Source organism: Ricinus communis, chromosome 5 (genome assembly GCF_019578655.1).
Source record: "Ricinus communis isolate WT05 ecotype wild-type chromosome 5, ASM1957865v1, whole genome shotgun sequence".
Lineage (NCBI taxonomy): Eukaryota > Viridiplantae > Streptophyta > Magnoliopsida > Malpighiales > Euphorbiaceae > Ricinus > Ricinus communis.
In genome coordinates this window covers 6,227,941-6,240,250 of record NC_063260.1, presented here as the reverse complement: position 1 = coordinate 6,240,250, position 12,310 = coordinate 6,227,941, and the positions used below count along the sequence as shown (strand labels likewise).

The following is a 12,310-nucleotide window of genomic DNA, read 5'->3' as shown; positions in this document are numbered from 1 at the left end:
TTCAATCTAATTAATTTAAGTTAAGATGTTAGTGTCCTTGAGAAAGGCGTTAATTGCATAGAGATTTTCCCACATAAATTGAATTCAATCAATCAATTCCATCTTTATTTTCCATTCCCTAGAGACAAGAATTCTCAAGGAGTTATTCCTTAACTTGAATTAATCCAACCCTAGTAGCCGTAGTTAGATAACAATTAGAGTAGCTATTAGTTAATTTAGGAATTATTCATCATTCATTTTAGGCTAATATAACAGAGAACAAATGAGTAACTCTAGGCTTTCACTTTCCCGAGGAATACGACCTTGATACTCGCCATTAGTGCTAGACTGCATCGATAAGTACACTATCTTAGATTGTAGCTACATAGATAGCAACCATCATTTTACATCATCTATACCACTACAAAAAATTGATAGTTTACCGACAAAATTTTCCATCAATAAATTCAACAAATCCGTCATATTTCTATTTACTGATCGATTTTTAATTGGTAAATTGTTATTTAGTTGTCGGTAAAATGATTGTAATTTTTTAAACAATATAGACAATTTGGCTAGGACTTTTTTGTTAGTAATCTATGAGTAAATTTTTAATATTTTTTAAAAATTTAAAAATACATCGATAATTCTTAAATATTTTTCAATGAATTGAAAAAATCCATCGGTTTCTCCTTTTCAAATTCTTTGTTATATTCTTATGAGAATCAGTTGAGATATAGTATAATCAGTGCCATTTAAAAGAATAACCATTTATTTTTATTTTCAATTTTAAACTCTTTAATATAATTTTTTTAAACCTTTTCTTTTTCAAACTTTTTGTTATATTTTTTTTTAAATATTTTTATTTTTATGAGAATTAGCTCATACTTAATTGTCTATTTAGTGCAATTTGAAGGTACAATTTTTCTATTTCTCTTCATTCATAATTTTTAATTTTTTTTATATTTTTATGAGAATTAATTACTTTATTAATTAAATAATTACTTTTCAATTTAATGGTTATATATTCTCTTATTCATTTTCTGTCTCTTATTTCATTTTATCTCACTATTTTATTTTTTTAAATTAAAAATATTATAATTAACGATTATTAAAAGTAATTACATCTAGTAGTGATAATAATATTTTTTTATTTTTTTATTTTTTTAAATTATTATTTGTTATTTATAAATATATGATTTCATTATTATTAAAATAACCCAACTTATCGGGTAGTAATCTAGTTTTAAACGAAATTAATATCAAATTAAAAAAAAAATTGTAATATCATTTAAATAATTAACAAGAAAAGAAATTAAATTCTTCTCCTACATATTCAAGTTAGGATGGAAAGAAAAAAGAAAAAAGGAATTAAAAAGGATAAGATTTCATAAATAGTGGCGACATGATGACTAGGATTATTACATGCATAAAAGAGCAAATTAAGATACAAGCAATTCTGTGCAAAACCAGCGAGTATGACTTACCAGTGAGTTAAAGAGAGAAAGCAAATCCATGGAGAGATAGAGAAGAAACAAAGGACAGCAAGTTCATACAGACAGTGAGCATCATCAGAGTAAAAAGAATCTGGGTTGGATGGGGTCTGTCTTGGCTTGACGTAGCTAAGCAGGTATTTACCATCAACAGAAGCCTAAACGAGGCACTGAGATCGGAGCAGTTCAGCTCTCGGCTCTCTTTCCTTTGCTGAACTTCTTCCTCATTTTCATTTCTTAGGAGACACTTCGCGAGCTTTAGTACGAGCTCATTTACTTGTTCTTCGCTTTCTTTCAATCTCTTACGAGGAGGTTCCTCTTCAATATCCATCTCATCGCCTTCCTCATCCTCATCATCTTTCCTCCTTTTGTCTTGGTTATAAATTGGATGAACCCCGCACTTCATTATCATCACCTCATTGGTTGAAAATTTGAGGAAGAATTGTAATGAGGCCTTGTTGAATCGGAATCTCGACGTGAAATCAAAGATTGGATCGCGCCAGAGGAATACATTTTCTGATTGGAAATCCATTTCGCGACCTTCATCTCCGAACAGATAGAAATCTTCATTACGACTATGTCCAATATCATCTGAGAAATTTGCTGTACATCTAATATCAAATAAACCGCGACGAGGATACTCTTTCGATGCTACAACGACGCAGAAAGAGAGACCGATCAAGTCATGCCGCCCCAGTCTGAATGACAAAGAAGATCCACTATTATTCTGATACCTCATCCTCTGCAGCACTTCACTTCCAGTAATATACAAGGCAATAACTCCGTAGTTGTCCTGTACAAGAAAATAAACAAAAGCTGTATTAACTACTGCATCAAGTCTGCTTAGAAAGAATACTCGTGACAATTTAGTAAAGCCAGAGAGGAAATAAAGACCTGATGTGTTACCAATACATCGTCCATAATTTTACTGCATGATTCCTCGTTTAAATTGATGCAGTTGCTGAAATCTATAATGCCTAACCACCTCCGCTCTGTCACTGCTGTCAGTAAGAATGAAGTTGATACTGATTCCAGAGACGTGCAGTTTCTTGCATATAAATCATCTAGAGAAGATGGAAGCTCTTGTAAATATTTAAGTCTCTTGCAATTTCTTATATCAAGCAAACTCAATCCACTAAGTCCTTTGATGCTGGCCGGTATGATCTCAAAATCATTTCCATCTAAATATAATTCTTCCACTGTCTCAAGAGAGCAAAGGCTTTCCGGAAATTCTAACATACGACAGTCGCTTAGACGAACACGTTTTAGACATGGCAAATCTGTTAAAGGAGGCAATAGTAAACCTTTACACCTCGAACAGTTTAAGTACCTCAACTGCATCAACTGATTCACGGAGAGTGGTAAGCTTCTAATACCAGAAGATATTACACTCAGCTCTTCCAAAGAATCTAAATATCCCAAGTCCTCGGGCAATTCATTGAGAAGCACACAATTTATCAAAGCAAGTTCTTTAAGAGATTTCAGATTGCAAATGGTGTCCGGGAGACTCGCCAATTTTGAGCATCCAATTATACTGATTTTTCGGAGACATGTCAATTGACCAATGCTACTTGGAAGACTCTCCAACCTCAAGGCTGGAAGACTAACTAATTCAAAAAGTTTAGAGAGAGATCCAATTGATGAAGGCAATTCCTCTATAGCAGTTCCACGTAAATGCAGTTCTTTTATATTCAGAGGAAGGCAGCTTGGCAACTTCCGAAGACTTTTGCACCCCGATAAAATCAATCGAGTCAGTTTGCTCAGATACTGGATAGACAGGGGAATCTCAAGCAAACTTACACAGCCATGCAAATATAAAACCTCAAGATTTGGGACTCTAGACAAATCAGGAATACTGATAAGCTCCGTAGAGTTTCGGAGGTCAATGAGTTTCAAATTTCCAAAAGTCTGAAAATGAAAAGAAAAGGCAAATATAGATTATTACATTTGAACTTCAAAGGGGAGATAATCTAAATTTAATAAAAGAAGCTTGCTAAAAGTGTACCTGATCTTCAGTCCAAAATTGCCTGATTTGGCTTTTGGGCATGTGAAGTTCAACGAGATTTTCAAGACGAAATTGTAATGGCAAACATTTTAAAGGATATTGATCCCAATGGAGAAATCTCAACTCTTCAGGAAAATATTCAAGGCCTTCAGGAAGGAGTACTTTATTTTTCTTAAAGTAATTTTTCTCATAAAACTTGAGGACTCTAAGATTACACAACTTCTCAAAAGCTGTAGAACTTAAATGTATATACCTGATTTGGGACATGTTCAATAACATTCCTTCAACACTTTTAGTCCCCTAATAAAAAAGAAAAACAGAAAATAAGCACAGGAAGAAGCAATAGGCATGTTGAACCCAACAACCAAAAAAAAAAAAAAAAAAGAAATCAAAAAATATGAGCATTGAATTTTATTTCATATGGAGAGATGCATTTCTTTTGAAGTTTAAATATAAAGAAGAAAGTCAAAAGCACTTGGCTCTTACCATATCTTTTGCCAATACTTTGTATACATCTTCAGAATTCCACAACCTAGTACGTCTACCAAGTTCTTTCTCTTCCGAAACAATGTCCTTACCCATTGTTTGTAACAAGTCATGCATGCCTAACTTGTTGTCCCTTGAAATGGTTACAAGAGACTTATCAATGAGATGGCTTATTCCACTTTTTGCAAAGAAACCACAGCCATTTAATACATTTGTGACAATATCTTTATCGTACCCTTTAAAGAAACACGCAATATCAAGAAATATTTCCTTCTGCTTCTCATCCAATCCATCGTAACTTATTCTTAATATTTTTTTAACTTTTGTATCAGAAGAAACTTTGAGTTTCTCCAACTCATCTTCCCATTCTTCTACACTCTTACCATACAAATTGGAACCCAAAACTTTAAGAGCTAATGGAATGCCTTGAGCATAATTAATCGCCATGCGTAACAACTCCATATATTCTTTCTTCGGAGGATTTTGTTTAAAGGCATGCAAGTTAAAGAGATGGAGAGCTTCAAAGTGATTTAATTTCTTAACTTCATATACTTTGGCACCCACATTCTTGAGCAATTGTCTGTCCCTGCTCGTTATAATGATTCTGCTACCTGAACCATAAATAACGTGACTTCCTACTACATGTTCTATTTGATCCAAATCACTCACATCATCAAGAACGATAAGAACTTTTTCTTGAGAGAGCCTTCTCCTCACAGAAGAGTTCAACTTCATGGGCATGCCTGTATTTAAATTGTCTTTGCCTAGTAATCCATAAAGAATTTCACTTTGTAGACTACACTTCGTAGAATTTTCGAATTTTTCTCTTACATCTGCAACAAAGCATTGACGTGGGAATTGTTTATGAATCTGACTGAACAGTTTATAAACAATAGTGGTCTTTCCTATACCACCCATTCCCCAAATCCCAATAACTTGCACATCTGTTGACTCAAGGCACAGTAATGAACGAACATCCTTACTGCGTGAATCAATTCCAAATAACCCATCCTCGCAAACATCACTTGGAGTCAGATGATCTAATTCCTCTAGAACATGACTTACAATTTCTCTTATCAGCCTAGAATCAGGCCTGACCTTACAAACAGCACAAGAATTAAGTGGTAAGTCGAAATCAGTATAAGCATCAGCAAAAGACAAAGCGAATAATCGGCTAAATGCATATTTGACATCTGAATTTTGTCCATTTGATTATTTTAAAGCTTTAACTTTTGACATAATTTAATAAATATTTTAATTTATTTTTTTACGATACTTAAATATTTTTCTGACATATGGCTTCATCAATACGTCCACACATGTACTATTCATGACTATTTAAATATTATTTAAAAAATAAATTTCTTATATTTATTAAATTAAATCAAAAATTAAAAATATTTAAGAGCTTAAAAAATATAATTTAAATATTTATTAGGTTAAGTTGAAAATTACATTAAAATGATTAAATGAGCAAAATGATAAAAAATAAGCGTTTAAATATGCATTTCCCCTATTAAAACTCACTAGTGTTTTCCATCTTCCGTTTTAAAGTTAGCATTAGTATCAACAAATAAAACTTAAAGTGATTAACAAACTTTAGGAGTAAGTTTATTACTAATATTGAAGTACAAAATAGTATAATAAAACCAGTATCTAGAGTACTTTAGATCTTTAAACTATGTATAATCTGTTATCATTTTATAAATTATAGTCATACATTTGAAATCAAATAAAATTTATAATTATGAAGAAATAATTAACTTAATAGAGGTTTGAACACTAAGTTTTTTTTTTAAATATTTAATTTTATTGGTAAAATAATAGCAACCAGAGATAAAATACTTTAATATCTTATCATATTATATAAATAAAATTGATGCGATAAAATTATAATATAATTGAATATATCATAATATATATTTTTTTAAAATTATATATACAAATATTATTATATAGAGGAATGTTTTCTTAAAATGTGATATAAAAATTTACAACTTATTAAAATAGAGAATTTATTTCTATTTACAGCTAATTCGTATTGAGATCGAAATTTTTTATAATTATAGAAAAAATATTTTTTTATAAAGTATTACTATTCGGAGTTATTACTATATCAATTACAAATTTAGATTTCAAAAACATCAATTGTAATCATAAGAAAGGCAGATTAAAGTTATATATTCTATTAAAATGAAAAGAGGAATTAGTGTTTGGGCTGGTTTTAATTCTAAGTTCATTACCAATAATCGAACTAATTTTAAACTTGCATAAGATAAAAGCTAAAAGAGCATGGAATTCATCTCTTTTAATTGTAAAGTTAATAAGAATTGATAATTGACTTACTTAGTAGTCCGTGAATCCCAGCCTGATAAGTTGGAAATTTCCATCAAAGCATCACTCCAACTCTTCACCTTGTCCAAACAGTCACTAGATTCTTGTCTATGCTTATCAATTGCATCCCCATAATTGCCAGTCAACTCTTGAACATGACTTGGATCCACACGGTAAAAGACCGGTACCACAATCTGCTTCATCTTTTTGTAACATTCAAATATCTTCACAAGCTCATCCAAACACCATGGAGAATCTGCATAATTCTTGGAGAAAATGACAATTGAAACATATGATTTTTCAATTATTTCCAAGAGAGATGATGTGATCTCCTTTCCTCTTTTAAGTTTTTCATCCACAAAAGCATTTACTTGGTTTCGATCCAATGACTGATGAAGATGGCTGAGAAATCCATCCCGGACATCTGCACCTCTAAAACTAATGAATACATCATATATCTTTGCTTGATGAGTGGTTGAAGAAGAAGAAGAAGAAGCCATGATTAAAGGCTGGTAAATGGAAACAAGTCTTGAATCTGGAGAATAGAGAGTGAGAAGCTAAGCAAAAAGGTATACTCAATAGAAAATGAGAGGAAGAAAATTGGTAATTGTTGAGAACTTCATAGGAATTTCTTGTGCTTGACAAGTTCAATTTAAGTTTAACCATCCAGGAAGAATGGTGATGGGTTGACTTCTCAATCTGAGGTTGATTCCTACTTTATTGACTTTAAGAGGTTATATAAAATTTCAGATTAAATTTTACATTTTACCCTATCATTTCCCGTAAAACATAAATATGATATTTGTAAAACCAAATTTTATGCATAATATTTTCTTTTCTTAGTGTATTATTAGTTTCATATGCTTTCAAGGGATGCTGCCCAGCGGGCAGGAATGGAAATGGCAAAACCTGTCACACCCGCCTCATTGCTATTGTCATTCCTAATTATTTTCAACAGCTGATTCAGAGAAAGCCTCTATAAGCAAAAGTTATGATAAAACATGATTTTTATTGCTAATTTGACCAAGTACAGAAGGAAGCACAAGTGCAACATAAACTGTTAGCAAAAGTAAAGTCCATGAATCAACAATACAGGTAATAAGAATTGATAATATAGGCTATGCAATTTACCCACCGAAATTCATAGCCGAATTGCTTTTCTGCATTTAGTATCACAACTAATGATTTTCTGCACTTGTACTAGTCCACACAATTTGCTGTTGGTAAATATGATTACTGTTCCTTAGCCACATTGGCTGGAACTTCCGACCATTCTAAGGTGGCCACATTCGCGGGAACTTCCAGCTCTTCTAAGGTAAGACTAGAAACAAGCCTCTCAACTGGCACTTTGATTACATCCCGACGTATTCCAATATCAGAAACATATCGGCTGACACAATACATACCACAACCCACAACTGCCAGCCCACTAAAGCTGGTTGTTAAAAATCGCAACGGTGAAGAAATGACAGCACTGACAGCAGCTAATAAGGATGCTGCCTGCCCACTTCGGCCAACGCTGATGCTCGTGAATACTAGAAGACCTGTCTTACAATAGATAGCAAAATCCTCGCAATTGTTCTTGAAAATGTGATAGACACCAAAGCCATTTTCAAGGAGGTAAAAAACACGATAAAGGACATCTTCTGGTGGATCAGATTTAGCAAGTGTGCAGGTCCCTCCTCGGGCTTTGGCGAGAAATATAGCTGGTGAGACACCATATTCAAATAGGTACAGATTCCCACCTGCAAGGAAACAATCTAGGCAGGACGAGATGACACCATCAAGCTTTGACTGGTCAATACAGTTTGGGCATGGATTATCTGAAGGATGAGAAGGAGAGGAGCTAAAAATAATTCGGTCTAGCACAGTTCCTGTCCCAGTTTCCTGACCTGCTCCACGAGTGAAGTGGATCACCTTTCCATCACCAACATATATCCCTGGCATGAAATCAAATGCACATAAGCTAGGGTGAAAGTTTTCAGGTTATTATTTAGGATAGCAGTACTGAGACAAAACACATGCACAATGCAAAATGTTGATTATGCAAGAAATACATCAAACATTCAGTTTTAAGAAAAAAGTTGCCATAAACAATTTCTAACATACTGCTATCAACAAAACGAAACAACAAAGTTCAACTAGTATAAAATGGTCATTAATCACAGAAATCTGAAAAAGAATCACACATGAGCTAAACTTGATTTTTCACAATTTCCTACATGTAATCTAATTTCATTGCATTCTTTAAATTCTCTTCCAATCCCTGCCTCACTTTAATAGATACAGACACATTGAGCACTTTCATTCCAAGAAATCCACAAAATACCATACTCAAAATTAGAAAATGTAAATCACCTGGTGAAATTGATTGTTTTTATTTTGCAACATAAATGTAAAATTGGCCTTAGACAGAACAAAATGGAGGAAAAGAACCCAACTAACTAGCAATGGAATCTTAGGGGCATTTAAATTATTACTGTTATTATCATTAACAAACTATTTAACATATCTCTCAATTCAAACAAGTTCTATATGTTCCACAGGATTCAGCCCAAACATGCTTTCATGAGATGATGATGGAAACAAGCATTTACAGTGACCAAAGTATGTCTTCCACTAAAATGATGAAACATTCCAACCATGAGATTCTTCCATTCTAGCTTGGCAAAACAAAAGTGAAAATTGAAAAGTGTCATTTCATGGTATTATTTATAGTCTAAATCTTTCCAGAAATCATAATTATGTAAAACACAATTAACTGTTCCCTTTGGTCTTTTTGTTGAATTATTTCAGGGGATATTCTTATTAACAAACTTGTCCTTTTTACCATAGTTAATACTCAATGAGCTTTAAAGAGAGCCTTTTACATCATATAGAAATATATTTAAGACCCTATAGCCTTTGTACAAAAATATCTTCAAATCAACCCCTTTCAAACGAACATCCAAACAATCTTTCAATATGATCAAACAAAATCATTCACCTCTTTACCAAACTGTTTCCTATATTAGCAAAATATACATTTATGATCTTATCCAATCTAATTGTGCAATAATTAAGCTTTTCTATGAAAATGATCTTCAGCTCTATCTCTCTCTCTCTCTGTGTGAGAAGAAATTCTGTAACAGGGATAGTGAACCAATTCTGGGTCTACCTTGAAACAATTTTGATCCCTTATTTTGAACGATAGCAATCTGGATATTATGCCAATTGTAGGTTCGGATTTTTCAGATTTCTAATATGCAGTACTGATTTAAAACAGATATCCATACTGCATCTGTTCTACTAACCACAGTTCCCTATTAATATAAAATTATTCGCTGTTCTGTTTGATTTAAATGGAAGGAAATTGCCGGCAGAAGAACTATCACTAAAAAAAGTTATTCAAGCAGCTTTGAAAGTTTTGCAGAGCACATGAATTCCTACCTTACTATGGAAGCGCTGGGTGCAACTGCAGGCACTTTTTTTACCTTCTTCCTTCTTGTTTTACAGTTTCTTACCACATAAGAAAGACATATTTGTTATCTATATACCATCTCCAAGATATCTAGACAGGAATTACTGATTCATGTGACCATAACTCTCTCGTTAAGAATTGACTGCAGCTTTCTGACAAAAAACGAAAGGCAGAGCACCAAATTTACTAATTAAAAATATAAATAATAAGGTTATCTGCAATAAGAGAATCTACAAGTCAAAATATTTTAACCACCAAACAAAAGACTTCCCAAAAGACCAAAATACATTCAGTAGCCATCTTTCTCTGCAAGATGGCCTGCTCTTTCCTTGAAAACCTGTATGTTCCATTTCCTCCATCCAAATTCCCAAAAATTATGGCAACGGTGACCAGATACACTTTTCCATTCACACAAGAATGCCTTCCCAAGCCCATAATTCCTTCTCCACTCACTCTGCTTCCACCCACAGAATGCCCAAAATCACATATACCTAATTCCATATTAGTTTAATCCAATTACAAAACAATAAGATGAGTTTCACTGCCCCAGCAACAGCCCCAGAAAGCAGGCATATATTATCCAAAATCTAATATTTTGATGTTTCTCAGCAGTTATTACTTTCTCTAGCTGCTTCAAGTTCATAACAACCTACCTCTAAAAGAGTTATCGTCCATTTCTATGTAAGCTTTGACCATTGATCAGCAGCATCTCATAAATGGTACTGAAGCTCCTCTTTACTACCCCAAAAATCACCTAGGATCCCCTCTGCCTCAAAATAGTGTAGCAACAAGTTAAAACCAGACAAAAGCCCTGCTACGATCAGCTACCAACAATTTTTTCAAGGACTGTCGTTTCAAGAGAAGCAAGGACAGAAAAACTCCAAGCCAGAGGCCCTGCTAAGGATAATAAGAAAATAATTTTAAAAAAAAAAACGAAAAGGTTGAAACTTACAGAGACTAGAAATCATAGGGAAGAAAATAGATTTATGGATGGAAAATGTTGATGGAATAAGTTCAACCACACCTTAACCATTGCAAGACCTTTATGTCCAATTAACTGTCGTCTTACTGCCAAAAAGAATTCAAGACCTAAACCTTTTACCTAGTGGACCTAATCCATATTTCCATGCACAACCATGCCGAAGGCTCTAGTTTCCTGACCCCATTCCTGAAGCTTAAAACCAGAAATTAAATCCTTTAAAAATTATTCTCAGATTTTAGAGATTCAATGACACATCTTAACCACTCCTAAAAATTCCAGAGGACTTTAAATGGCCCTAACCGCTGTATTGTACAACTTAGCTCCCTTCTGATCCAATTTCACGTAACATTGTACATAACCACAAAACTTGACAAATGTAATCAGTTATGCAATGATGTTTCAAACACAAAGATATTGAAAATAAGAAAACACAAGGTTAATCACCAAGATTGACTTACAGATTAAAGGTCTAGATTTCCTCAAATCCCCTCAATCACTACACTCCAGCATTTAACTAAATGCCAGTCATAATAAACAAAAGTAATCACAAATGCTAAAGATACTTATCCTGGTATAAAATTAATTAAGATTCATCAAATGGGTAATCTCACATTTGATTCAAAATCCAAAACCCACAAAAATAAAATTGCTAAAATCTACAGAGTAACAACTCAGATTTCTATTAACTACCAATTTAACATTCAAATGCATGTATAAATAATCTGGAGAAATTTAAATTAAAAAAAAAAAAAAAGAAGGTACAAACAAGAAGTGGAAACACAGACCGTGATGAGCGTAGATATAAGCGTGTCTCCAAGAGTAGATGTGATCGCCTGGCTTCAGTTCATCTCTTTGGATAATATTTGATAAAACTCCCATTTCTTCTTAGTTTCTTTCTCTCTTATTGATTAATATTTTACAGACTGAATAAGTTTTAAGTTTCAAACTTTTAAAAGAGAGATGCAATGCGGATTGTTCCCTTCGGTGTTAAGGTGTTGCCACACGCCCATTTTATTATTCTTCCTTCAACCAAAAAGAAGCGTGCAGTGATGGTTCTTTAATTAAATTTTGAGTTATAATTAGATAAAAAGAATTTGCCCTAATCACTACTACGAACATACTTTGAAAATTACTAGCTAATCCCTTGAATATACTTCTTTATATTATTTTGGACAAATATATATTTAGGTCTTTAAATTTGTATAAATTAATCAATTTAATATTTTTATTTTTATTTTAAGTTAATAAATATCTGAATTTTATCTTTGTTAATATCTAGACGTTTTTAACTTTCAATTTAACATGATATACACCTGAATTTTATTTTCTTATAATATTTAAGTACCTTCGTATAATATATGTGAATTTATTAAATGAAACGCATATATTAAAAAATGTTAAAATATTATAAAAAATAAATTAAATTATTTATTAGATTAACTTAAAATTAGAATGTAAAATTGACTAAATGATCAAATATATAATGGTAATATTATAAATATAATTTCCTTTTTAGTTTTAAGAAAATAAAAAGCAATTCAAATATCTAAATTTATTAAAATTATATTATT

At 32.3% G+C, this 12,310-nt stretch overlaps 2 protein-coding genes across 2 annotated transcripts; both read right to left on the bottom strand.

Annotated features, from left to right (window-relative positions):
- Nucleotides 1–1,350: 1,350 nt before the first annotated feature.
- Nucleotides 1,351–7,135, bottom strand: LOC8269755 (disease resistance-like protein DSC1). The gene is made up of 5 exons (XM_048374355.1): nucleotides 6,310–7,135; nucleotides 3,964–5,056; nucleotides 3,478–3,777; nucleotides 2,367–3,380; nucleotides 1,351–2,265 (listed from the first exon to the last, which is right to left on the bottom strand). Exons 1-5 carry the CDS (start codon nucleotides 6,795–6,797, stop codon nucleotides 1,474–1,476), a joined length of 3,687 nt encoding a protein of 1,228 aa, XP_048230312.1. The 5' UTR covers nucleotides 6,798–7,135; the 3' UTR covers nucleotides 1,351–1,473.
- A 151-nt stretch (nucleotides 7,136–7,286) lies between these two features.
- LOC8269756 (protein LEAD-SENSITIVE 1) lies at nucleotides 7,287–11,799 on the bottom strand. Its single transcript, XM_002530514.4, has 2 exons — nucleotides 11,525–11,799; nucleotides 7,287–8,237 (listed from the first exon to the last, which is right to left on the bottom strand). The coding sequence occupies exons 1-2, from the start codon at nucleotides 11,616–11,618 to the stop codon at nucleotides 7,531–7,533; spliced, it is 801 nt and encodes a 266-aa protein (XP_002530560.1). The 5' UTR covers nucleotides 11,619–11,799; the 3' UTR covers nucleotides 7,287–7,530.
- Between the last annotated feature and the right edge of the window lie 511 nt (nucleotides 11,800–12,310).